Source organism: Oculina patagonica, unplaced genomic scaffold, assembly GCF_052425735.1.
Source record: "Oculina patagonica isolate OP01 unplaced genomic scaffold, crgOcupat unplaced2, whole genome shotgun sequence".
NCBI classification, from domain to species: domain Eukaryota; kingdom Metazoa; phylum Cnidaria; class Anthozoa; order Scleractinia; family Oculinidae; genus Oculina; species Oculina patagonica.
The window spans coordinates 1,361,283-1,388,905 of record NW_027558036.1 but is presented as its reverse complement, the minus strand read 5'-3'; the positions used below and the strand labels follow the sequence as shown (position 1 = coordinate 1,388,905).

At 41.5% G+C, this 27,623-nt stretch overlaps 3 protein-coding genes across 6 annotated transcripts in view; 1 reads left to right on the top strand and 2 right to left on the bottom strand.

The window, feature by feature from the left end:
* The window catches only part of LOC144640148 (uncharacterized), a 199,738-nt gene that overhangs the window by 168 nt on the left and 171,947 nt on the right, over nucleotides 1-27,623 (top strand). The gene's annotated exons all lie outside the window — the stretch shown is intronic.
* Nucleotides 1-27,623, bottom strand: part of LOC144640157 (uncharacterized) — a 261,782-nt gene that overhangs the window by 91,145 nt on the left and 143,014 nt on the right. The window lies entirely within an intron of this gene.
* Nucleotides 1,845-25,835, bottom strand: LOC144640202 (uncharacterized). The gene is made up of 9 exons (XM_078499409.1): nucleotides 25,271-25,835; nucleotides 4,647-4,833; nucleotides 4,457-4,560; nucleotides 4,272-4,371; nucleotides 4,143-4,189; nucleotides 3,628-3,757; nucleotides 3,274-3,338; nucleotides 2,991-3,065; nucleotides 1,845-2,825 (listed from the first exon to the last, which is right to left on the bottom strand). Exons 2-9 carry the CDS (start codon nucleotides 4,740-4,742, stop codon nucleotides 2,324-2,326), a joined length of 1,119 nt encoding a protein of 372 aa, XP_078355535.1. The 5' UTR covers nucleotides 4,743-4,833; nucleotides 25,271-25,835; the 3' UTR covers nucleotides 1,845-2,323.

The following is a 27,623-nucleotide window of genomic DNA, read 5'->3' as shown; positions in this document are numbered from 1 at the left end:
GTTCTCTCAAGCATGTAGGTAACATGTTATAAATCATCATAGCTTACAGTCTCTTGCCCAGTTTCCGGCCACTTTAGTTTGTAATCGCTATAACTTCTCATTTATACACGGAAAGTTACTTATTTTTTGTTCAAAGACAGTTCATCTACTTACCTTTAAAATGTACAAAAATTGGCTGTGCACGACAAGTATTAAAGAAATTATGCAATTTTTCGCAGAACTAGTAAGTTGCCCAGTTTCCGGCCAGGTGGTCCAGTTTCCGGCCGTCGAACTCCGGTCGAACTAAAACACATTTTTCCCCACAACCGCTCGACTTAAACCGACTTGTAAGTCCCTTGGCAAACGAAAAGTAAGTTTCAATATCAGTTTATTCGAATTTGCTTTCTCGCCTGCCGTTTTATGGAATATTTCCTCGTCAATGACCCGTTACCTTTTCTTTCGCTTATTAGGATGCATTGGCATTATATACATATAAATGTTGTAGTTTATCACGCTATGCTTACTTTAGCCGCTATTGTACTCTTTGCTAGATTTTTATTTCATAAAATTAATTTCTTGAGCAGGAGATACTAGAATTTAGTTATTTCACTTAATAAAAATGCTTTTGAACAATGTGCTACTCGGTGGCCGGAAACTGGCACAGCGAGTCCAAATCTTAGTTAAAACTCTGACTTCTGAAATTCAGAAACAGCTGAATTCTGGCTTGTGATGACAGAACCCCTAGTCACTTTCATCTTAAATCTAAATTCTGGCAAAAAATTACGAAGCCTCTCGAAAAGTTTCCTACAAAACGAGCTCTTTGTTTATGTACGGTAGCTTTGATGTGCAGTGAAAAGCGCAAAAATTAGTCGCCTAACGTTTACTCGCGTAAACAAAGCTCGACCTTACTCGTCCGTTTCTTGACCAAAAAGCCTGCCAGAACCATCAATTTGTAGCGGAAATGTTCCTTTTTCTGTAGGAAAGCTTCGGTGGACGAAAATAAAAGATCACTACGAAAATAACCGACGAATGCATTTTTTGGCCAGAAACTGGTACCGGCCGGAAACTGGGCAACAGACTGTAGTTCCGAAGTGTGACCCTCGTTTTATAGTACGTACTTCAGGTACCTTCGGGAGTCCTGTAAAATGCCGAATAGAGCACCGTGCTGAGAAGAGTGCGACGCATAAATTATGAAATATTATGCAACTTGTTATGCAATTAGCAGACATAAATGTTATCATCTGTTATCATTTCATGCTGAGCATGATTGGATTACGGTTTCGCGTCACTGGTTTTGCGTGCAAATACAAAAAACGCACATTGCTTATTCATCATGCGCGTATATTATTTCTTGTGGTAACACGAGTGTGTTTTGAACAATCTCTGCCCTGGTAAAATTCGATTGCTTAAATATAAAATAACACGAACGCGCGCAGTTCAGTCACTGCTTGTCGAATATATAAATTGACAAAATAATGCAAACTTAAGCTTGATATTTATTAAAAAATTACCATTACCGCGTGCCGACTAGAGTACGAGTCAAAATAACTCAAAATAACTGCGTGCCGAACTAGAGCACGAGGTGACTTGTGATGATAAAACAAATCAACCTTAACCTTGATATTCATTACAAAATACAATTTTAAATACTGCGTGCCGAATAAAGCACGAGACTTGTATCGATAAAACAACTCAAACTTAACCTTGATATTCATTACAAAATACAATTTTAAAAAAAATACTGCGTGCCGAATAAAGCACGAGACTTGTATTGATAAAACAAATCAAACTTAACCTTGATATTCATTACAAAAAACATTTTTTACTGCGTGCCGAATAAAGCACGAGACTTTTATTGATAAAACAACTCAAACTTAACCTTGATATTCATTACAAAATACATTTTTTACCGCGTGCCGAATAAAGCACGAGACTTGTATTGATAAAACAAATCAAACTTAACCTTGATATTCATTACAAAAAACATTTTTTACTGCGTGCCGAATAAAGCACGAGACTTTTATTGATAAAACAACTCAAACTTAACCTTGATATTCATTACAAAAAACATTTTTTACTGCGTGCCGAATAAAGCACGAGACTTTAATTGATAAAACAACTCAAACTTAACCTTGATATTCATTACAAAATACATTTTTTACCGCGTGCCGAATAAAGCACGAGACTTGTATCGATAAAACAACTCAAACTTAACCTTGATATTCATAGTTTAAGGTCGCATGTAAAAGTGTAGTAACTATTTCTTTTTTAGTGAAGTTGAAATTTCATACAATTGAATGTCTGTTAACTAAACTGCACTCTTTTTACTTTCTTTTTGTAAACCCTATCTTGCACTATCCAAACACCTGGATATTTCCTTTGCGATGTCAAGAACACCCACGACAATCTTTTCCCTATCTTCTGTGCTAAATTTACCCGAATACTGGGTGAAAAACTTGTCCGGGTGCCAAAAGAGGGCAAGTTCCTTCAATCTCTTTCTTTTGGCAAGCTCATCTTTTTCTGTACCCGACAGCATGACTGCTACCATATCCTCTGCCAAGCCATCCGCACAGGGCCATGGTATATCGCTGAAGCTGATTATCTCAGGTGTGGCGTTTTTAAACTGTACCACCTTGGCATCATATGCTTTCCTCGCCTCTCCATCGAGTTCTGAGGGACGTTTCTCTTTAGGCATACGCAGGGGTTTCTCCCAGTGGTCATGGTACAGGGTGTTCAGCGGTGCAGGGTGGCCTATTGCTAGGCCTGTCGCCATCTGGTAATCACACCCTTCCAGCTCCATGATTACTGATGTTACGGCTTCCTCGGCAAGTACATTTTGGATATAGCTGTGAAAGAGAGGGTGATTAGGGCTTCTTTTGTGCTTGTCCGCTTCTTGTTTAAATTGTGTATCTGTGTGCTCCTTAGGTATGTGTACGAAAATCGCTTTCTGTTTTTGCTCGAATGTCAACATACCGCTACACTTAGACAATTATTTATTATTCGATACTTACTAAAATCCCTCCATCCCTGAAGGGTCTATATCTTGAGGCAAATTGATAAACTGTCTTGGAGGCAGGAACAAATTGCTGCATTTTAAAAAAAAGATATACATATGTAAATATATAATTGTCTTACTATTATTATTATTATTATTATTATTATTATTATTATTATTATTATTATTATTATTATTATTATTATTATTATTATTATTAGACATTTCTTTCAATATAAATTTTACAACATAAATTAAAATCGTGAAAATAAAAATGTGTTTGTATCTTAGAAAATTACCCCGGCTTATTCGGAGTGCGCTCTGTAAACATCCAGTAGAGGACTTGATTCACTTCCTTTATAAACTGGGAAATGAAAAGAATAAATGAATGAAAAGAAAAGAAACAACGAACCATCAGTTGTTTTTTTTTTTTTTTTATAAAAAATATGTTGTGAATAAAAAATATTTAAAATTTTATAACATGCCTGCGCAGAGAATGTCAAAGAAATGTTAACCTACAAAAAAGATGCTGCCAAAGAGAATCCAACCAAATATCTGTATCCTTTTTATTCACAAAGTGGAACGAAGTAGAACCACTGGCCCCTGACTGAACTTAAAGAAGTTAAATGTTGCTACAGCAACATTTCCGTTACCTCACAATAGTAGTCGACGCCGAAGTATTTCAACCCAAATTCAACCATTTGGTATTTTCTGAAGTTTTTCATGGCAATGTTGAGGTAAGCCTGATGCCTCTGGTATCTCTCTTCTGGCCTCTCTTTCGATCTGAAGATAAAACACATCATTTGAGAAGGGTTTTCAGCTACACACGCGAGAGCAACTTGCATCACGCGTCACCCGAATAGCCTCGTACCAGCTGTTTTATTTATCTAGATGTTGTCTGTACGATTCGTTTTACTAGTTTTCAATCTTTTATTATGTCCATCACGTTACTGAAAGAAGGAAACTCTTTCGAACCTAATTGGAATTAAAATAATTGGAGTAGGGAATTGACTGCAAAACGATTGGTCAGACTTTGATATTGGCCCTTTCAACAAGCTCCCTCATTTTACTCTTGTGTAACAAAAGAACGTAGTTCGTGTTGACAGAATTAATGGGGTTTAGGTCATGCACTTTTCAGCGAAATGTCTCTCTGTTCCCTTGCACATACCTTGGAGTTTTTGTAATTTCCAAAAGCAATGGTCGCATTGACTTTACCTGCATTGGAAATCATGCACAGGAGTTAGAAAGATTGGCAAGCAAAGGACAGAAAGGGAAATGATAGTGTTTAGCGCCATACTTTTTCTAGTAGTGACTCTATCGTTTCAGCAGGTTTCTTTGCGGCGTCTTCTTCGTCCATCTTTTTCGTCACTTTCTCCATCCATTCGTTAAATCGCTTTCTGTGAAAATAAAAAGTACAAGAGACAGAGATGCTGAAAAATGTTTTGATGCAACTCTCCTTTGATTTGCTTTTAGACTACTCACTTCAGTCTTTCCTTCTCAGTCATTTTCCGTTGCCTTTTTGGAGTCTTTTTGACTCTCTTCTTTCCTTTACCCTCGACTGTTTCGTCTCTTGATCTATCAACCTGCTGAAATAGTTAAGGCACCGTTGCGTTTATATAGTAAAGAAAGTCTTTAGAACGTATTAACCATTTATACGTGATTATTTACGTACCTCTGTAGCTTTACGTGCATCACTTTTACTAGGGCGTGCTTTCGAATTGTTAACTGATTCGCCATCTTTTTCTTTCTGGATATAATTTATATCCATCTGGATGATTTCCTGTTGTGACAGGGCCTCTCCCTGCACTGTTCGATGTGTTTCGATCACTTCCTCCTCCGAGTAACTTTCGTTCACAGACCTATAAACCGCATGGAATATAATTAAGTCTACAACGTATTGGCCAAACCTAAATAAAACGACCAGATTTTTATAGCTTTTTATAATCATTCACTCCAAATTATGAATACATGAAAACCCGAGCAGCAACATAAAACTCAGGCTTCTTTCCTACCTGTTGGACATGGAGTCGTCCTCGTTAAGAATACTCCCCGCAATCCATATCCGTATTTCAGGCATGTCATCCTAAACAAAAATGGCTACTGTGATTACACTTACATACTCTATTGCTAATGCAATTCTGAAAAAAATGGGAATACCAAAAACACTACACTCACCACTGTGAAGTCAAATTTCAAGTTCTGAACTTTGTAAATGGCATACTGCGACAAAAAAAAGACATCAGATCAAAACATTAGCAGCTCGTCGCTTGTTAGTATTAATCCTTTTTTGGCGACACTGTTTGGGAAAATTTGTCGTCGAAATCCACGTTTATAACTGACATTTTTTTCCTGACAGAAACAGACACTTGACTGATGTGCAGTAAGTAATGGGCGTAGCGCATAACGGCAAAACAAAAACAAAACTCCCAATAAGACGAACAACTCTCTTATAAGGAAAGTTGGAGTTGGTCCCGAAGGTGTCGGTCTTAGAAAGAGTTAACTGTGTACTGATACCCTAAGAGACAATAACAGTAATGCACGCTACCATGACGGCGAAGACTCCACAGTCATTTCCGTGTGTTTGCCTGGGAACGTCCTATAAAAAAAAAAATGTCCTTATGTTAGGCAACGAGTCTGCTGAGAGAGGCAGCGTGGCGAGTTGTAAGGCACCGATCTTGAAATTCGAAGGTCCCATAACAAGTCAGTGGAGTTGCTTTTAGTCGACTCCTCGTGTGTGCTTGAAACGGTTAACTCGCCTGCCTCTAACCCTTAGTTTTACAAACTGTTAATCGGACGCGATCTTGTCACGTTTTACAACTTGGCAGCTCACCTCATGGTTTTCATTTACACTTTCTACCTTCCATGTGCGTGGGTCAGTGCTGTTTTGCTTGGTTTCCTTTGCCAACATCCAAAAGATGTGTCTAGTGAACAAAATGAACAAGTTCAACAATATGGCATTGTGCAAATACCTTTTCTAGTTAGATATAAAATGGAGATTCTAACGTAAAGGATATTGTTCTTGCTTAGAGAAAGGACCTAAGAAGGCTAGCAAATGGCGGGCTAACAATGCAAGAACAATCTTACTTTATAGCTGCTATATCCTCGGTTTCCTGATCGCTATAAATGCTGGTCAGAGAGTCATACCAGTAAATGGTTCCTTCTGTTATGTGAACCACCTTTTCATGTAAAAGAAACAACACATAAATCGGGTGTTAGTTGTTATTCATTTTAAAGTCGGGTAATACGGAAATGTAGATACTGAACTCACCGCTACTCTCCAGTGTCCTGGGGCATAAACTGGGATAATTACCCATTCCTTTTCAAAGGGATTTACCTGCGAATGGCAAAGTTGTCGATCACGTTAATGGGATAACTTTAGTAGGCATATAAGGTGTAATTAATTTTTCATTTTATTACATTTTTATGACCAGTCTATGTTGTCACGGAGTTATGAATTGCTAACAATTAACTGAAGTTTGCTTTTAACTTCTTACTGAGCTCTGTTAAAACTTCTTACTTTAGTGAACCAGCGGCCCATGTTGCCTCCCTTGTATCCCCTCCGTCTGAACTTTGGCAGGAATTGCGTCGAATAACACACCACACTTCCGCCCTAAAAATTAACAATCACCCTGAACTGAGAAATTAATGTCACTTCTCGCAACCAATGGTTATTGCAAGAAAAAGTTAATTATATAATTAACTTACTGTTACATATTTTGTTTTTGTCGTAATGCATAACAACTTAAATTCTTAATACGTAGATCTTACGCTGTTTCTGTGTTGTTATCATTTTCTATCGTTTTGTCTTAATGTGTACATGAAACCACAAGCGTGATTTCCCATCGTGTGCAAATAAAGGTTTAATGTACGCGCGTACGTGCGTAGGTAGTAAGGTATTTAGGTTGGTAGGTACTAACCTCTTCTGCAATCTCCCGTTGAAAGTTTTCGAATACCCAATTTATAATCTAACATAACGAAAGAAAGTTTAGTGATTACACATATACACATATGGTTTTTGCGTGGTACGGGGAGATAACAAACTCACTAAAATCAGGTGACTATTTTTCTCACGCGGCAGTCACTTCTATCCTGTTACTTTCGTGCAATAACCCCCCCCCCCCCCCCCATGAAGATAATGGCTTTGACTCCTGTTGGGAGCTGAGTTATGTAATGTTCTGAATAGTTCCATTGTGAGAAAGCTTCCTTATTAATTTCGCATTTTGGTTAAAATACTGTTTTTCCTTGATTAATCGCAATTCTGTGGTTTCAATTATACAGCTGTTATAATAGTTTTTTTGGCAGAACGTTAGGAGTAAATGCCAGAGGTTTTGTCTGCATAAGCTTACAATACAAACCTTGTCATTCACGTCCTCTCCAGGTATAATTGACTTGATGTCGGAAGAAAAAAATCCTGCACAAAGATTTCCAGTGCTATTGCTTTCCTTTGCTGCTTCTTGGAACAACTCTTCAACCTAACATTATTAGCACAAATAGTCACCAGCTATGAAATCAAATAAAGACAGTTTCTTTATGCATTTTCTCCACAAATTTAGGTTCGTACCTTTTTTTCCACGCCTCTTCCGTATCTTCTCCACAGCGGCAACGTTTCCTCGCACCCTTAAAAAGAAAAAAGATTAAACAGGCTGGTATTTGCTTAGATTTTTCCTTAATTGTCTTTCGACTGCAGCTACATCAAAAATGTTGCGGTAGAAAATTTTTGTTACCCCTTGACAATTGCTAGCCGATAGCACCAAGTGAAATTCTTGACACATCAAAATTAATTGTCATGCTAAAATGGTTTGGAAGTCAATCATCGCCTGGGTTTAACTTTTTTTATACTTATTCTGCAAAAATGAATGGGTTTATGTAGCTTGTTACGTAAGTCTTTCCCAGTTTACGGATAGTTTGTCTCCCAACAAACAGAGCTTTGCCAAACCAATCTTAAAGATATGCGGCGTTGTATTTAATCGAGAAGAGACAGAATACATAAAAACTTCCCTGAGAAAGTTTTTATTCTTGTTGCATGTTTTAAAACAAACAACGTAATCATTTCTGAACTTGGGTATGTAGGGTTTAGTATCACCTTACATTTTGAAAAATAACGAAAAACGTACCACTCAATCCTTTCTGCAAATTTTTTTTTTTTTTATTAAGTGCCCCAAGGGGTGGAAAGGTTCAGGGAAAAGTGCATGTTACACATATTGCAGTTGTCATTGCGAGGAAATTTTGCATTACGATAAATTTGAGTTTTCCATTGGAAATACTTACACAAATTTGCGTCGTAACGATTATCGTATCAGTAAATTGATAGAAAACCAAAGACGGCCTCGCGAGCCGCCCTGACACATTACTGACAAACAAGCGTAAACTCAAGCTCCTCATTATTAGTATATTAAGTTTCATAATTCCCCTTTTAAGGTAAATTTACACAATGCCAGACATAAAAGCTTTCCTACCTGTACAAAAGGAACACTGGAAGTGCTCATTATTCTGCTCATTTAAACCAACACAGAGAGGGTGATACTTTACGCGGCATCCATCATACTGTGATTGACATTCAATTGTTGCCATGTCGGAGCTACCATGCACGGACGAAACGCGAAAGTCAGTAGTGTATGTAAAAAGCATAGGACGAGTACAAATGTCACAACAACAGGTTGAAAGAAATACATTGCACGCAGAACATTGCACGCAGTTTTTATCTGGAAAGAGAAACCTTGAGAGAAATTCACATCGTTCGAGTCCGGCAACCTTTCGCCAGTTTGTTGAATTGACTCGCCCTCAGGGCTCACTGAAAAAATACTTTACCCTTTTAAAACATTACAATATTCAATTTACAAGGAAAAATTTCTTGTAAGGCTTTAAGTCACAGAGTAGAAAATGTTCTCACCTGTTCGCTGATTCTTGGTCACATATGCATATCCTTTGATCGTCTTTCCTTTTGCCGTCTGATTCCTAAGACAAATTAATAGGTAGGTAGTAACGGGAACGTAATAAAGTCTTTCATCCCTTTAAAATAATAAGGCATAACTCAAGAATATTATCAGAAGATAACCAGAGAGTAAAACAGAACAAGTCTCAAAACAATAGCATACTCTTACAGTTACTTCACGAGCGCGCGTTGAATATGAGTTTTGCTGTTACGATCTCATATCCAACACGCACGAATGAAATAATGTTTTTTTAAAAACACCCAAAGAAGTGTAACATTTGACCTCCCCAACTGTTTTCGTTGACGTGTATCTGCTACCATATTTGTGGTCAATGGTACTGATGAGCTCATATACCATTGCCTATTAACCAATCAAAACTCAGGAATTGCAATATACCATTGCTAGTTTTAAATGATTTCACCGAAAGAGTTATGTGTCTCCCATAAATGAAAAGAAAAAAAAAAGAAAAAATTTTTACTCCTTCAAGTGATTACAAAAATAAGTGGATCACACTTACCTTTGTTAACACATCTTGCTTATCCCTTCTAGGTCTTTTTCTAGGCCTGTCGTCGAGAATGTAAACGCTTGGGCTGTATACTTTCTGCGCGATAAGAAAAGCCAACGTTTTCACATAGTTCAATATCTTAATATTTAAAGTCAATCGATCAATCCATTTATTTAAGTATCGATCCAATTAGCACTGCTGTACAAGTTAAGCACGCAGCAACGAAATAGAAAAAAAATATGATACATCTAACAGGACTTGACTTGATAAGAGGCTGCCCCGCTTACAGTTTAAGAGGCCAGCAGAGATAGAGTTAAGAAGCACCAAACACATATCCTTTGAAGTAGCAGGGGAAAAGATTTGCACCCCTGGATCTCCGGATTGCAAGTCCAGGACCCTAAAGCACTAGGGCACTCTGCCTGCCTTAACAAATGAATCCATTTCTACCTTGATTTGATAAAAGGTGGCTATCGGGCTGTTAAGGAATGTATGGGGTTTCATTTTTTTGTTTTTGTTTTTTTTTTGTTTGAGGATACGGAGAATTGTTCGGCTTTCTTCCAATGAAATGTCGCCCTGTCTAATGTAGTGAATGCAATCTTACTTTTTTTTCTCCCTCCCTGTCTCCCCCCCCCCCCCTCCGTCTCCCTCCCCCTAGAATTACTTGTGGTTAGTCTAGCCCAGTCTCTAACTCCAACCCCTCTCTTTCATTTTTTGAATTCTAGTTGCGCGCGCTAACTAGTTGAACAGTTGTGATCTATAGCTTTCCATTCTGCTGTCTAAAGGAAGTTTGCCGGAGGACATCATTAAGTCCCGTGAAGGTAAAAGTCTCACGATTTGCAAGTTGTGCGTCGGCTGTTATCGTACCTCAAACCGAGCTTTAGGCGGTTAAACACAGATAACCGGTCGGCTCGTTTTGCCAGGTACAGATAATGTTGAGCTTGCTTTAGACAGCAAAGGTCTTAAGCCACATCAATTAGGACTCGGAACTAGACTATACGGGCTGATTTGAAGGCGGTCATAACGATATTTGGCTTGAACTTTACCGTGGCTAAAGACTTAGTTTTTTACTGTTGAAGTTTGGGAAGCGGGCGTTACGCGCTCGACCACATTCAAATACATCCGGGACATTGTCGGTTATTTCTAAAAGAAACATGTCGGATTGGATAGCCAAGGAATCGCTTCAAGCGCTGATGTGAGTACATAGTTTTCTTTTTTCCCTCAATTTTAGGCGTTCTCCGCCTAGCTAACACTCATAGTTCATAGTTCTCTGTGATTCGCTAGTGGGAGGCGATACGATCGTGTGCATTTCCGGCCGCGACAATGGAGTTGACAATTGAGATAACACATGCCCGCTTCCTCAGATATTTCGCCTGATTTGCTTAAAGTTGAATCGAATCAGTCGATGTAAAATGCTTTAGTTCAGTTTATTTGAGACGTGCATGCTTTAAGAACGCTACAGTTCAGCTCTCCGCCGAGTGTTTTCTTATGTCTATCTTGGTATTAATTTTGACTCACATTTTAAGTTGTAAACACTCTTAATTAAATTGATAGAATTCTTGATTTAAACAAAATGCCGTATATGCAGTCTTTTTGGTTAAAAAACACATAAACTAGAGTACCTTACGTTAAACTTGAGCTAAAATTAGCCCTCATTCAGCGTTCGTTACAGAAATAGGGCTTCAGAACTACGGTGTCATGTCAAATTTCGGGAGACACCTTTTATCAAATCAAGTTAGATTTATAAGACTACATTGAATGTATTAAGAATACGAGGCAATTGAAGATAATACTGACCTTAAGACGAGACCTCCTACGCAAGTCGAATTTCCTTCCCTCTGCTTCAGCTGGTTTCTTGTTTCCACATTATGGCAGAGAAAGTATAAAACTTATTATGGAAGAATAATATTGTTATTTTTTGAAATTCAACAAGGTGCAACGAAAAGTTTAACGACCATGTCACTGAAAAGATATGAGGATCTAGTTAAACTTTGACATAAATTATCCCACAAGAGGGTTCCATCCCTTTTATGTCTCCTCTTTTTCATACTACTTACCCATGAGATTCAGGGAGTGAGTAATCAAATGATATATAGTTTTTCTGAGAAAAAATAAAAAATTCGTAGGTAAATGGCTGTTTTTGCCAAAGCATAAACTGGAGTTAATGTTTAGCTCAATTAAACCTTGCTCTCCCCGTGGATGTGTTTTTCCGGCAATCTGTACCCCGCTCTTTGAACCGTAAACATGTACTTGTATCTCCCTCTATTTATACTGGCCAATGAATGATAAGCTTGCACGCGTTCACAGATTGTCGGCCAATCAGATCCACACAGCCTTCCCCTGTTTACTCTTGCGATCACAGACAATCTTCACTTGCAATTCAGCTAAGCTGCTGGACTCTAGCGTTTATTTCTCTCGCGTTTATTTCGCCCTTTCAAGAGCTAATCGCTATTTACTTTCTGCCAAGTAATCATGACCGACTACACAAAACTCACGTCGGAAGTTCTTCGACTTTTGTGCCAACAAAGCAGTCTTTCAATCCAAGGCAATCGTCAAACTCTTATCGCGCGCCTCCAGGCGCAACAACAACCAGCCAAACGGACCGGTAGCCGTGCGCCCGCTGGACGTCCCAAACGTAAAAAAACCTCTTCAACGCGTGTTCGCACTACTGAAGTCACTCCTGACGCCGAGTCCATAGAGGAACCTGACGATCAGGCCGCAAATCCAACGCCAGATGGCAACACCACTGGCGGAGAACCACGCAACGAAGCACATGCACAGTCTCCGATCACCGTGGATCAGATAACATCAATCGTCTCGGCGATCGTCGAAAGCAAATTTGCCACCCTCACTAACGCGCCAGGACAAGCAAGTGCATCAACAGTGGACCCAGCCGTTAACTTGGGCGATCCAAACTCCGTACAACAGCTCCTATCCAGTACTCCAGCTTCAAACTCCGGTGACCTCGCGGCGCACGTCGACGAAAAAACTCGGAAAGCTATTGTAAAGGGTGAGTACGTTGATTTTGTGTCGCTGTTACCCGAGAATTCTACCGCTTTCTCGACCATTTCCGATCTTGTTACCCTTACTGTCAACGGTGAATCTTTACCTATTTCTTTTCCGAGCCAGCGGAGAGCTAAGAAAGTCCCCATCGATTCCTTCGATCGATGGCTGTCGGCTTTCTCCGTTTTTGCCACCGTTCTCTTGTCTGCATTTCCACACCGGGCCGTGGAGATGTTTGCTTACCTTAGTATTATCCAGTCTGCTCACAAAAAATTCTTAGGTCTCTCCTGGCTCGCTTATGATATCGACTTCAGAAGAAGGGCTGCCCAAGACCCGACCCTTACTTGGTCCAAAATCCACCCCCAGTTGTATCTGGAAAAATTTACCGGCATGTCGCGTTCAGCATGCTTCACTTGCGGTGGGGCCGACCATATGTCTCATTCCTGCCCTCTCTCTTCCCATAGGGACAACCCAACCTCAGGTGGTGACCCCTGCCGAAATTTCAACCGGGGAGCCGCCTGCATCAGGACACCTTCCCCCTACCCCCACCGCTGTTCAGTCTACAACTGCAACGAAGCTCACCCTGCCACCGCCCACCCCAGTAAACGCTCTTGTACAGCTTCAAAGTCAAGTGATCACAAGCGTCGATGATTTTCTTTCTACAATTAAACCGTGTACCCCAGTTAATGTTGATCTTCTCGAATCCTACCTCGAAGGCCATCCGGACCCTCATTTTGTTACTTCGCTTTGTTTGGGCTTACGGGAGGGCTTTCGTATTGGGTATTCTGGTCCCCGGACACACTCTTTTTACCCCAACCTACGCTCCGCCAACCTCCACCCAGATATCCTGGAACAAAACCTTTTGACTGAGGTCCTTAACGGCCACACTGCCGGCCCTTTCCCTGTCCCCCCTTTTGAAAATTTTCGTATCTCCCCTTTGGGTCTAGTTCCCAAAAAACACTCAGACAAATGGCGTACTATTTTTCACCTCTCATACCCTAAAACCTCCTCCACTAGTATCAACGCCAATATTCCCATTGAGGATTACACCCTCCAGTACATCACTGTGGACAATGCCATCCATCTCCTCCTCTCCCTCGGGAAGGGTGCATTTATGTCCAAGACAGACATTCAGTCTGCCTTCCGCATAATCCCTATCCACCCCCAAGACTGGGAACTGTTAGGCATGCAGTGGAAAGGGCTTTACTTCTTTGATACCGTACTCCCCTTTGGGCTCCGGAGCGCCCCCTTCCTATTTAATATGCTATCAGATGCTTTGGAATGGATAATTCGCCACAAACTCAACATTACTGGAGTCATGCACATCCTGGATGATTTCTTTATTGCCCTCCCCCGCCTCGGTCCCAATGCTCCACAGCACTGTGTAACCTCCTGACTGTATTTACTGACCTGGATATCCCCCTTGCCCCAGGCAAGACTTTCCCCCCCTCTACACAACTAGAATTCATGGGAATCCTACTGGACTCCTCCCGCATGGAAGCCAGACTCCCAGACGACAAACTGAACAGGCTTCGTTCACTTGTCTCTGCCTGGCAGTCTAAAACCAACTGTCGCCTACGCGACCTACAATCACTCATTGGGTCACTACATTTTGCATGCAAAGTCGTGGCCCCTGGTCGTCCCTTTCTTCGACGCATGATATCACTAACCCGGGGCTTGTCCAATCCCAGCTCTTTTATCCGGCTAAGCAAGGAATTCCAAAAAGACCTGGACATGTGGGCACTCTTCCTGGCCTCCTGGAATGGGGTTAATCTTTTCCTCCCTCCTTTTTCCCCCTGTTCTGATTTTGTCTCCCTAGTCACCGATGCCTCTGGGTCACTTGGCTATGGGGCCTTTTTCTCCCCTCACTGGTTCAATGGCAAATGGCATCCCCACCAGCAACTAGGGTCCTCCCCCGACATAAGCATTGCCTGGCAGGAACTTTTTCCCATCTACTTAGCTTGCGCCGTATGGGGGCCCTCCTGGCGTAATATGCATGTCCGTTTCTCTTGCGATAACCAAGCAGTGGTGTCCATTATCAACACAAAAAGCTCCAAAATCCCCCGCATCATGGATCTCCTTAGGCCCATTACCCTTTTCACCCTGCAGCACAACTTTACCCTAACAGCAGTTCATCTAGCAGGCCTCCAGAATGGCATTGCTGACTCCCTTTCTCGTTTCCAGATGGAACGTTTCAGGGAGCTGGCACCAGAAGCCTCGCCTACTGGCTACCCCATCCCGGAATATCTGACTCGTATTTAACCAGTAAAGTCTCCAGCTACCTATGGGGCTCCCTGGCACCTTCCACTAGAAGAACTTATGCATCTGGAGAAAAACAATTTATCCTGTTCTGTTTGAAGTTTGGTCTCGTAACACCTGCCACCCCTCTCCTCCCCGCTAAGGAGGTCACTTTAATTTATTTTGTTTCCCACTTAGCTGAATATGTTAGATTTCACACCATTAAAGTTTACCTAGCAGCGATACAAAATTTACATGTAGAGTTCAACTGCAACCTCAACTTTGCCGACATGCCTCGCCTCCAAAACACCCTCCGTGGGATCAAACGTACCCTAGGGCTATCCAGACGAAACCGTCTGCCCATTACCCTTTTTATCCTCGAAAGCATTTTCACACTCCTCTCCCCCAATCACTCCCTCGATATCGACACGGTTATGCTCTGGGCCGCTTTTTCTTTAGCATTCTTCGGCTTTTTGAGGTGCAGTGAACTCACATGTAACGATCAGTTTGACCGCAACGTGCACCTCACCCGTGAGGACATTGCATTCTTCCCGAATATCACCAGTCCGCAACACATGACAGTCTGCATCAAAAAGTCCAAGACAGACCCTTTCAGGCAATCTTCAACTATCACCATCGCCAGTTCACAATCTAACGTCTGCGCAGTGGCTGCCACAAGAGACTTCCTTCTACAAACACCTGGCTCCTCCCCGCAGAGCCCCATGTTCCAGTTTAAGGATGGCACTCCTCTCTCACGACGTATCTTGGCCTCTAACCTACACACTCTACTTGATTTGTGCGGCCTCCAATCCAATAACTACAACACCCACAGTTTCAGAATTGGGGCAGCCACGACCGCGGCTGCTGCCGGCCTTCCTTCATGGCTCATCAAGATGCTTGGCCGCTGGCGCTCCGACTCCTATGAAAGGTACATTCACCTCCCCCAAGCTACTATACTGCAAGTACCATCTACTATGGCTGCCTACCACCGGAACCACACTGGAAATGAGAACTTAACCACATTTGACCCATGGATATGATAACTTTACAAACACTGCAGTTTTTTGCACCTTTATTGAACAGAACTTGGACCATACTGGTCCGCCTATTTGCACGGACAGTAGTCTAAAACTGATACCTTAATTTTTGTTAATTATGATAGTTTTTCTTTGGTTAACATATCTACTAGTTTTGAGAGTGGCAACTACGCACTAGGAATCCTGTCTGAGGCTTCTAACAGTATGCTACTCCCGCACCATCCTGGGTGGGGCAACCGTTCGCTTCCCTAAATATACAGCTCTCTTAGCAGCCTCAGTGTGGGAGGATTCTGTTTCCAGAATTATGGGGATAAGTGTTGCTGGCGACAACCCTTCAGTCCCACACTGAAGCTATGCCTGGGTTGCCTTAGCTTGGGTGAGAAACGGTGGACACATCCACTTCCCCTCGCTACCATCCCTCCAGGAGCTTGGCATAGGTACACGCCACCCTGCCTCTGTGCCCCGTGACACCCATCTCACGGTCTTATATGCCACTCGCTGACACTAGCCCCGAGTACTGGCCTCGCCCATGGCAGGCAGCTCTCGGGTCCAGGACAACACTTATTCCCCCTACCTTTCTCCCACATAAACGGTGTCCTTTTGATTGTGCGTGACATTAATGGCTGTTTTTGCCAAAGCATAAACTGGAGTTAATGTTTAGCTCAATTAAACCTTGCTCTCCCCGTGGATGTGTTTTTCCGGCAATCTGTACCCCGCTCTTTGAACCGTAAACATGTACTTGTATCTCCCTCTATTTATACTGGCCAATGAATGATAAGCTTGCACGCGTTCACAGATTGTCGGCCAATCAGATCCACACAGCCTTCCCCTGTTTACTCTTGCGATCACAGACAATCTTCACTTGCAATTCAGCTAAGCTGCTGGACTCTAGCGTTTATTTCCCCACCCACCCTCCGCATTTATCTCATAGCCCTACTGTTGCCACTCAGACAAAGCATTTCTCGTAGTCTACTAGTTTACATCTGTTTCATTTGTGATGTTATATCCAGTTTATCTATAGTTTATATATATATAAAAAAAAAAGCGATTTTTGTAATACCATTTTATTTGTTGTTGTTCTTTAATAAACGGTTTGGGGGATAAGTGTTGCTGGCGACAACCCTTCAGTCCCACACTGAAGCTATGCCTGGGTTGCCTTAGCTTGGGTGAGAAACGGTGGACACATCCACTTCCCCTCGCTACCATCCCTCCAGGAGCTTGGCATAGGTACACGCCACCCTGCCTCTGTGCCCCGTGACACCCATCTCACGGTCTTATATGCCACTCGCTGACACTAGCCCCGAGTACTGGCCTCGCCCATGGCAGGCAGCTCTCGGGTCCAGGACAACACTTATTCCCCCTACCTTTCTCCCACATAAACGGTGTCCTTTTGATTGTGCGTGACATTAAACAATTTTAAAATTAAATGTCGTCATTTCCTATCAGCCTATGTAAAAAGAAATGATAAAACTTGGGATGTGGCATTTTAATAAACAGCTACCTGGCTTTTGGGGGACTTTTTCGTTGAATTGCCATCTTGGTTTCTCTTGATGTTGCTGGTGCTTTTGCAATCAATGTAGTTGTTGTCGCTCTCTTTGGCTAAAGGAGATAAGAAAGTACAATCGCTATGCGTGTATAACAAGTATAATTTGTTATTTGTAATTTTCGTAATGTCACGGGCAAACGGAAACTTGAAAGAAAGATCTTTCCGCTGCGCAGTAAGCGCAAACTTCAGATGGAAATTAGTATAACCTTAAAATGGCCGGATTATCTCACCTTGCATCGATATAAATTGATGATTTGGCTCCAAGCTCACGTAGTGGTTATCGCTTACGTAACCAAGTAACAGAGGATCAGCTCTTGGATTTCCTGACTCGATGACGATATGGTCTCCATTTCCTTGAGAGCTGGAGACTATCCAGATATTTCTTCTAAGTGCGTGGGCAAGAGCGATAATCGCCAAATGATCACCCCATGTCCCATCCATGCTCATTTTCCTTAAGTAGTTTGGAAGATCATTGTCATCAACATACATAGATAGATCGTGTTGGGATATCTGCAAGTCATCGAGAGTGACATCTTCTGATGTTAACATGTCATACCTTCATAATTGATGACTAAGGAAAGCAACTCACAGGCGAGACCCAAATTCTAGTCACTTATGACAAATACATATGTCTTTGGTTTATAATGTAGGCACATGACAGTTTCACTGCACACATCGTACCAGAACCAAAACTATTGCTTTTATGAAAGTAGCACTCTAACCCATCTTTACGCCAAAAATAGTCACGTGGACTAAATAACATTTCTAAAATAAGTGCTTATATCTTACCCCTAGTGATGCGGGGAATTCAAGTTTTTCTACAGCCAGAGCCCTAAGCTCATAGTGGGTACTTTGTTCTTGTTGTAGGCGTGATAGTTGATCACTAATGGCGTGGAAGAGGCAATTCCCGTCGGACGGAATGTTGACTGCTCGCACTTGTAGTCCTGAATCGGTAATATTTTGTAGCAACCTTTCTTCTTGCCGCAAGATGTCCCTCCGTTCAGAAATAGAAAGCCGTATGGCTGAGGCTATGTCAGTTTCCAAGTATTCTTGCGTAGAATTTGTTTCTGGTACTTAAGAGGAAAAAAACAAAGCACGTGAAATTTTTCTATAGTGTAAGAACGGTTAGTAAATTCCATTTAAATAATTGCGTGATAATGCGAAAGTTACCTTCTTTTGCGGGTGGGGTATTGTGTTCTGTTAAGCCGGGTTGGGAAAGGGACTGTGAAGGACTATCAGATGCGTCTCCTTCTTGCTTACAAGAAATGTTTGTCGGTGATGGCACTGGAAGAGATAATACAATTACTTAGGACTGACCGTGCTGAATCGTAAGCAAAAGTTACTTAGAAACTGGATGTTTTCTGTAAGAAAGACGTATAACAACTTTATTAAACATTTTTAAATCGTACTTACCAGGTTCTGCTGTTGCGTAATCATCTCCGTCGTCATTATTATCTCTGTCCCAGGCTGGAACTATATTGAAGATGTCAATAAATATAAGTTTTTTTTTTAATCTAAACACGCCGATACAGTAGCAAAGGGGTTTATACTCAACTCACCTTGCTTGGCAGGTGACATGTGTCCATGCAGAAGGGGATCAATTGTGTCCTCCATTTGCTCTGTTCTAGTGTAACTGAAGATGGACGGCTTGCTTGTATTTGAAGTCGACTGATTTGCTGATTCTTTGCCGTCAGTAGTGTCAGAAACACTGGCCGCGTCATCTTCATGAATCAATTTTAAACGTTGACCGACCGCAAAAAACCATTCATGACAGCAAGGGTGATTGCAAACTTCGGCAGCCAGACAAGTACCACATCTCCCTTCGTGCAGACGATTATTTGATGGCAGTTCTTCATCTTGAAGCGTCTCAAAAAGTTGTTCGGGACTCCGTGTTCGTTCCTTTTCCCACAAAACTGACCCAATCAAAAAGAAGTTAAAATGTTTTCTCGCCAGGCTATCAATTTTTTTTTCGTACTCATCCTGATGCCGTCTGGCCTCCTCACAATCCCCTCCTTCGCCTGATATAATGTTGGAAACCACTCCCTCATCCAGCGCTGACCACAGTTCCTCCAAGTCTTTCTCGACGTCTTCCAACAGAAATACTTTTTTTGGCTTCCTGGTGGTTTTATGATTCAGTCGAAACAGGTATGCGAAATTTGACACCTCGTCTGCAATGTCACGATGGGTAAGGGGAGTTTTAGAGGCTGATACCTCCTGAAAACTGTTGAGTTCTCTGCACTTGCTTAACATTCCAGCATAAAGCGTTGATACCTGGCTTTGTCCATTTTTCTCCCACTCCACCCGATAAAAATTTAGAGCCTTTCGTTCCTTCACAGTTCCCATCACATTTCGTGGCTTGAAAGGATCTTTAGCTTTCTTTTTCTCTTTAGCTGGTGCACTATCAGGATCCTTGAAAATAACCGTATCTCCAACAGTGAATCGCTGGACTCGCTCTTCCGATACGCGAAATTTGTGCCGGGTATTGTTGGCTATCATTCGTTCCGTAGCTTCAAGAACATTCAAGCGCGTCTCCTCTCGGATTCGGGCGAGGCTGCATCCCATATTCAGGCGGTCTGCGAATGATTGCTCCGGTTCTGGTGAAACGGTTGTGCCTTCTTCGTATTCATATGCATCTTCAACAAGTGTTTCAAGACCTGTCTGCGGCTCGGATGGGTTGTCCGACTCCGATAAAACTTCGTCATCCACTAACTTTTCAGCCTGATCCTCATGAAAGTCTTGATCATTTGGATATTGAAAATATACCGACGAGCGACCTTTAAGAACCTTAAAGGGGACATCTTGGATTGTGTGGTGCCATGTGGTGTTAATTTCTCTTGCAACCAGAGGAAGAACATACGGCCATAGTTTAGCCTGTTCATCAGCTGGTCTGTGGCAAACAAGTTTCTTAATCCGCTTCTTAACGCGCTTATTCAGATTTTCAACTTGCCCTTGACTTTCTGGGTGGTATGGTCTACCATGAATTATTTTAATGCCCAGCGACTCGCATAGGTTTTTGATGACTTCAGCGATAAATTCCGTGCCGTTGTCCGTCTGTAAATATTTTGGGGCGCCTTCGTCAAAGTAAAAAAAATTGTGCAGAATGGAATGAATTTCATTTGCAGATTTAGTTTTAGTTGGAAAAAGCCAGCAATACTTCGAAAAGCAGTCTTTGATAACCAAGATGTAGCGATAATGGCCCCTGTTATTGGTCATAAACGACCGCTTTTTCCCTGGAGCCATGTCAATTAAATCCGCTTGCAATCTCTCAAAAGGGCCATAACTGCGAATTGGACGAAGTGGGGGTGGAACAGTGGGAAATGGAGTGTCCAATTGGCATTCCGGACATGTCTTTAAGAAGTCTTTTGTCAGCTTCTTAATGCCATTGCATGAGAATTCAAGAGAAAACTGGCTAACCAGATTATTCAAACCGACTACTTTGCAACCCCCTTCAGATGAACCGCGATGAATTTCACGAAGGATCTCCAACGCCTTTTCCCTAGAAACCAACATCAAACCTCGAGTTGGAATAAGGTCACCATTGCTGGTATATTCCAAATGAAAAATAGTTTGCTCTTCATTTTCTTGGCTCACTCTGTATCTAGGTTTCTGGGAGTTGCCCTTCCAAAAAATACGGTCACGATGTTTGGAGAAAAACATTTTCCACACCTGCCATTTTGTTGCACTAACAGAGTCGGGTCTTACAGCCTTACGATCGCGCAACTTGGGCAAAAACTTGATGACATTGTAAAGAATATCCCAGCACACAGAGCACATTGGTCCAACAAATGGAGAAGGGCCACAGTTCTTGCAATATTCTTTAAAACAAGCAACGCGCATGTTACAGTCGTGCTAACGGAAAGAAGGTGTAAACAATAAAACACATGCTTCAGTGATGTGTTCGACGGATAACCCTTAAAGTATTGCTTAAACATGATAGCATGAAGTTATATCCGTGGGGTTTGGTGTGTAGGTTAGACTCGTACTAGCTCGCACTCTATTCGGCACGCAGTATAACACATACTTTCAACTCTGTTTTGTCTGATATCCGTGGGGTTTGGTGAGTAGGTTTGACTCGTACCAGCTCGCACTCTATTCGGCACGCAATATAACACATACTTTCAACTCTATTTTGTCTGATATCCGTGGGGTTTGGTGTGTAGGTTAGACTCGTACTAGCTCGCACTCTATTCGGCACGCAGTATAACACATACTTTAACTCTAATTTGTCTGATATCCGTGGGGTTTGGTGAGTAGGTTAGACTCGTACCAGCTCGCACTCTATTCGGCACGCAGTATAACACATACTTTAAACTCTATTTTGTCTGATATCCGTGGAGTTTGGTGTGTAGGTTAGACTCGTACTAGCTCGCACTCTATTCGGCACGCAGTATAACACATACTTTCAACTCTATTTTGTCTGATATCTGTGGGGTTTGGTGTGTAGGTTAGACTCGTACTAGCTCGCACTCTTTTCGGCACGCAGCATAACACATACTTTAAACTCTATTTTGTCTGATATCCGTGGGGTTTAGTGAGTAGGTTAGACTCGTACTAGCTCGCACTCTATTCGGCACGCAGTATAACACATACTTTCAACTCTATTTTGTCTGATATCCGTGGGGTTTGGTGTGTAGGTTAGACTCGTACTAGCTCGCACTCTATTCGGCACGCAGTATAACACATACTTTAAACTCTATTTTGTCTGATATCTGTGGGATTTGGTGTTTAGGTTAGACTCGTACTAGCTCGCACTCTATTCGGCACGCAGCATAACACATATTTCAACTCTATTTTGTCTGATATCTGTGGGGTTTGGTGAGTAGGTTAGACTCGTGCTAGCTCGCACTCTTTTCGGCACGCAGCATAACACATACTTTGAACTCTATTTTGTCTGATATCCGTGTGGTTTAGTGAGTAGGTTAGACTCGTACTAGCTCGCACTCTATTCGGCACGCAGCATAACACATACTTTCAACTCTATTTTGTCTGATATCCGTGGGGTTTGGTATGTAGGTTAGACTCGTACTAGCTCGCACTCTTTTCGGCACGCAGTATAACACATACTTTCAACTCTATTTTGTCTGATATCCGTGGGGTTTGGGGGGTAGGTTAGACTCGTACCAGCTCGCACTCTATTCGGCACGCAGTATAACACACACTTTCAACTCTATTTTGTCTGATATCCGTGGGGTTAGGTGTGTAGGTTAGACTCGTACTAGCTCGCACTCTATTCGGCACGCAGCATAACACATACTTTCAACTCTATTTTGTCTGATATCCCTGGGGTTTGGTGTGTAGGTTAGACTCGTACTAGCTCGCACTCTATTCGGCACGCAGCATAACACATACTTTTAACTCTATTTTGTCTGATATCCGTGGGGTTTGGTGTGTAGGTTAGACTCGTACTAGCTCGCACTCTATTCGGCACGCAGTATAACACATACTTTCAACTCTATTTTGTCTGATATCTGTGGGGTTTGGTGTGTAGGTTAGACTCGTACTAGCTCGCACTCTTTTCGGCACGCAGCATAACACATACTTTAAACTCTATTTTGTCTGATATCCGTGGGGTTTAGTGAGTAGGTTAGACTCGTACTAGCTCGCACTCTATTCGGCACGCAGTATAACACATACTTTCAACTCTATTTTGTCTGATATCCGTGGGGTTTGGTGTGTAGGTTAGACTCGTACTAGCTCGCACTCTATTCGGCACGCAGTATAACACATACTTTAAACTCTATTTTGTCTGATATCTGTGGGATTTGGTGTTTAGGTTAGACTCGTACTAGCTCGCACTCTATTCGGCACGCAGCATAACACATATTTCAACTCTATTTTGTCTGATATCTGTGGGGTTTGGTGAGTAGGTTAGACTCGTACTAGCTCGCACTCTTTTCGGGACGCAGTATAACACATACTTTCAACTCTATTTTGTCTGATATCCGTGGGGTTTGGTGTGTAGGTTAGACTCGTACCAGCTCGCACTCTATTCGGCACGCAGTATAACACATACTTTCAACTCTATTTTGTCTGATATCCGTGGGGTTAGGTGTGTAGGTTAGACTCGTACTAGCTCGCACTCTATTCGGCACGCAGCATAACACATACTTTCAACTCTATTTTGTCTGATATCCGTGGGGTTTGGTGTGTAGGTTAGACTCGTACTAGCTCGCACTCTATTCGGCACGCAGCATAACACATACTTTTAACTCTATTTTGTCTGATATCCGTTGGGGTTTGGTGTGTAGGTTAGACTCGTACTAGCTCGCACTCTATTCGGCACGCAGTATAACACATACTTTCAACTCTATTTTGTCTGATATCTGTGGGGTTTGGTGAGTAGGTTAGACTCGTACTAGCTCGCACTCTTTTCGGCACGCAGCATAACACATACTTTAAACTCTATTTTGTCTGATATCCGTGGGGTTTAGTGAGTAGGTTAGACTCGTACTAGCTCGCACTCTATTCGGCACGCAGTATAACACATACTTTTAACTCTATTTTGTCTGATATCTGTTGGATTTGGTGTGTAGGTTAGACTCGTACTAGCTCGCACTCTATTCGGCACGCAGCATAACACATACTTTCAACTCTATTTTGTCTAATATCTGTGGGGTTTGGTGAGTAGGTTAGACTCGTGCTAGCTCGCACTCTTTTCGGCACGCAGCATAACACATACTTTAAACTCTATTTAGTCTGATATCCGTGGGGTTTAGTGAGTAGGTTAGACTCGTACTAGCTCGCACTCTATTCGGCACGCAGTATAACACATACTTTCAACTCTATTTTGTCTGATATCCGTGGGGTTAGGTGTGTAGGTTAGACTCGTACTAGCTCGCACTCTTTTCGGGACGCAGTATAACACATACTTTCAACTCTATTTTGTCTGATATCCGTGGGGTTTGGTGTGTAGGTTAGACTCGTACCAGCTCGCACTCTATTCGGCACGCAGTATAACACATACTTTCAACTCTATTTTGTCTGATATCCGTGGGGTTAGGTGTGTAGGTTAGACTCGTACTAGCTCGCACTCTATTCGGCACGCAGCATAACACATACTTTCAACTCTATTTTGTCTGATATCCGTGGGGTTTGGTGTGTAGGTTAGACTCGTACTAGCTCGCACTCTATTCGGCACGCAGCATAACACATACTTTTAACTCTATTTTGTCTGATATCCGTTGGGGTTTGGTGTGTAGGTTAGACTCGTACTAGCTCGCACTCTATTCGGCACGCAGTATAACACATACTTTCAACTCTATTTTGTCTGATATCTGTGGGGTTTGGTGAGTAGGTTAGACTCGTACTAGCTCGCACTCTTTTCGGCACGCAGCATAACACATACTTTAAACTCTATTTTGTCTGATATCCGTGGGGTTTAGTGAGTAGGTTAGACTCGTACTAGCTCGCACTCTATTCGGCACGCAGTATAACACATACTTTTAACTCTATTTTGTCTGATATCTGTTGGATTTGGTGTGTAGGTTAGACTCGTACTAGCTCGCACTCTATTCGGCACGCAGCATAACACATACTTTCAACTCTATTTTGTCTAATATCTGTGGGGTTTGGTGAGTAGGTTAGACTCGTGCTAGCTCGCACTCTTTTCGGCACGCAGCATAACACATACTTTAAACTCTATTTAGTCTGATATCCGTGGGGTTTAGTGAGTAGGTTAGACTCGTACTAGCTCGCACTCTATTCGGCACGCAGCATAACACATACTTTCAACTCTATTTTGTCTGACATCCGTGGGGTTTGGTGTGTAGGTTAGACTCGTACTAGCTCGCACTTTTTTCGGCACGCAGTATAACACATACTTTCAACTCTATTTTGTCTGATATCCGTGGGGTTTGGTGTGTAGGTTAGACTCGTACCAGCTCGCACTCTATTCGGCACGCAGTATAACACATACTTTCACTCTATTTTGTCTGTTATGGGGTTTGGTGTGTGTTTGGTGTGCTTGTTTCTGTTTTCGTTACAGTACTTGTGTTCAGTCCCGGGGTATTAAGGTTATTTAAATGGTTAATAACTAACCTGGTGGTGCTGTTTCCGGTGCAGACGCAGTTGTTTTTGTGTCACCCATATTGTGAACTTGAAAGACGCTAATATACACTTGTAGTTTTGTTCCCAGGATTTCAAGCTTTTAAACGGTGTGTCGATTCGGGGATATTTGCACATTTTATATAGAGATTTAGGCTAGGGTTTTGCAACATCCGTGAACGTAAAAGGAAACTGTATTTCGAAACTACATACGCAATGATTTCACAAATTGGCTTATCCCAACTGCATTTGACGTGTTTTAGATAACATGCAGGTTTTATCAGTTGATTTTATTTCCTCGCGAGCAAATACAGTAACACTGGCTATCGCAACTCGTAATATGTATGCCTTTTATTACATTGTGCGGGTGCAGCGCTTTCATTGTTTTATCGTTATCTTTTTTCCTTTTAATGCGAAACAGGTCTAAAGATAGCTTGACATGAATAAGGTTGAAACCTAAGTCCTACTGTTCGTGACACTAGAATGAACTGATGACATGTAGGTGTCGACTGTTGCATAATATTTCATAATTTATGCGTCGCACTCTTCTCAGCACGGTGCTCTATTCGGCATTTTACAAGTCCACAATTTGAGTATTTTTTTTTTTATGTACCGCTAATTGTTTATTTTTTGCCGATCCAGAATACTGCGTGTCTGTTGGGATGCAGTAATTATTAAGCGTTAATGTTGTTGATTAGATTCACAATAATTTGCCTAATCTCTGCAAAAAACGCGAACAGCTCCTCTAGCGGCACTTAAAATTTACAAAACTCACGAAAATGTTACACAACCTCTCGTATAAAATCGGTCTTTTAATTACAAGACTTAAAAAGGACGAACATTCATAAAAAGAATTTCTGATTTTTACAACTTCAACAATTGTAGCTATTGAGTTGGCTTGAATATAAGTTTTTACTTGGAGTCAAATGCGAGTCTAGGCTTCCTCATGAATTGTCCACAGCTAGTCGCCACTTGTGTGGGACCCACACACTGTCTTATACATTTTGCTCTTCATACATGATTCTTCAATCCAAGCACGCTGTGATTGAAATAATTTAATTTATTAAAACAATGTCAAAGAAGCTGCATTATGTGTATAAAGTGCAAATCAGCGTACATGTCCTGTACCAGTAGCGTCTTATATGGAAGTCTGTGGACTTTCGTAGAATTTCGACGTAAACGCCCATTTCAGTCAAGTCAATTCAATTTTGTATCATAATAAAGCTACAAAAATTTTTTTTCACAAATATTCACCTGCCTTTTAGTTTTGTAAAAGTCAATCTTTGAACAGAGGTTGTGTGACATTTCTGTGAGTTCTGTGAGATGGGTTGTTCACATAGCATGCAGAGACTAGGCAATTTTGTCTGTCAGTCAAATCAACAGTGCTCAAAAGAATCACAGGATGCATCTTAACAGACATATAATGACTACATAGGAAACCTACTAAAATGATGGACTCCTGTATGAATAGCAAATTGAAGTCAGCACTGTACAGGTGCCGTACAAATAGCCACTGTATCCAGGATAAGGTCAAAGCTGCCTTTTACTATGCTTTCAGGTAGCTGAAAGGTATACCATGATCATAAAAATGTTTTGAATAAGACCTTGTGGAAGATATCAGTCTATGTTTTATGCTTATATAATTATAAAATATTTTTAGAGATGAAAAGGTTAAACAAGCTTGTTGAAAAGAATTTAATATATGTTGCATCAGAACAGAGTATATACTTGAATAATTGGCTTTGCAATAAGGCTTGCATAAAACAAACATTAGGTCAGCTTGTTACAGCTTGTTGTATCCTTTATTTTCATCATTTTCTTAATAACAAGCAAAATTCTGTTCAAGATTACCGGTACTTTGAAGCGTCCTTACTTTTAGCAGGTTGCAACTTTCAGGAAATTATTGATATAATCATAACAGTGTTGAAATTTCATTACTTTTGGAGGATCATTGCTTTCAGAACCTACGGTAGTTAGACAATCAAGCCAGTTCAAGTAGTGCAGGGACGTGAAGCATTGCTTGTAAAATGCCATTGCAAGGGGTGACCCTATTTAGTTGAATAGAATGGCCGATTGATGGAATGGCACTAATTTTCACTCTGGTTTACTTGCAGTTAGCTTCAGTTCACCCGGGTTTGCTTGCGGTTAGCTTTTATTTCTTGGTTAGGGCAGCATATACTAGTATTGCCCTAATCAACAAATAAAAGCTACCTGCAAGTAAACCAGGGTGAAGCTAACCTCTAGCAAACTAATGCCATTCTGTCATATAACTATTCTGCCTTACAGGTTCACCCACAACAAACTGGGCCCTCTCCATATACATGTGTATAGTAAAATAAAACAAACC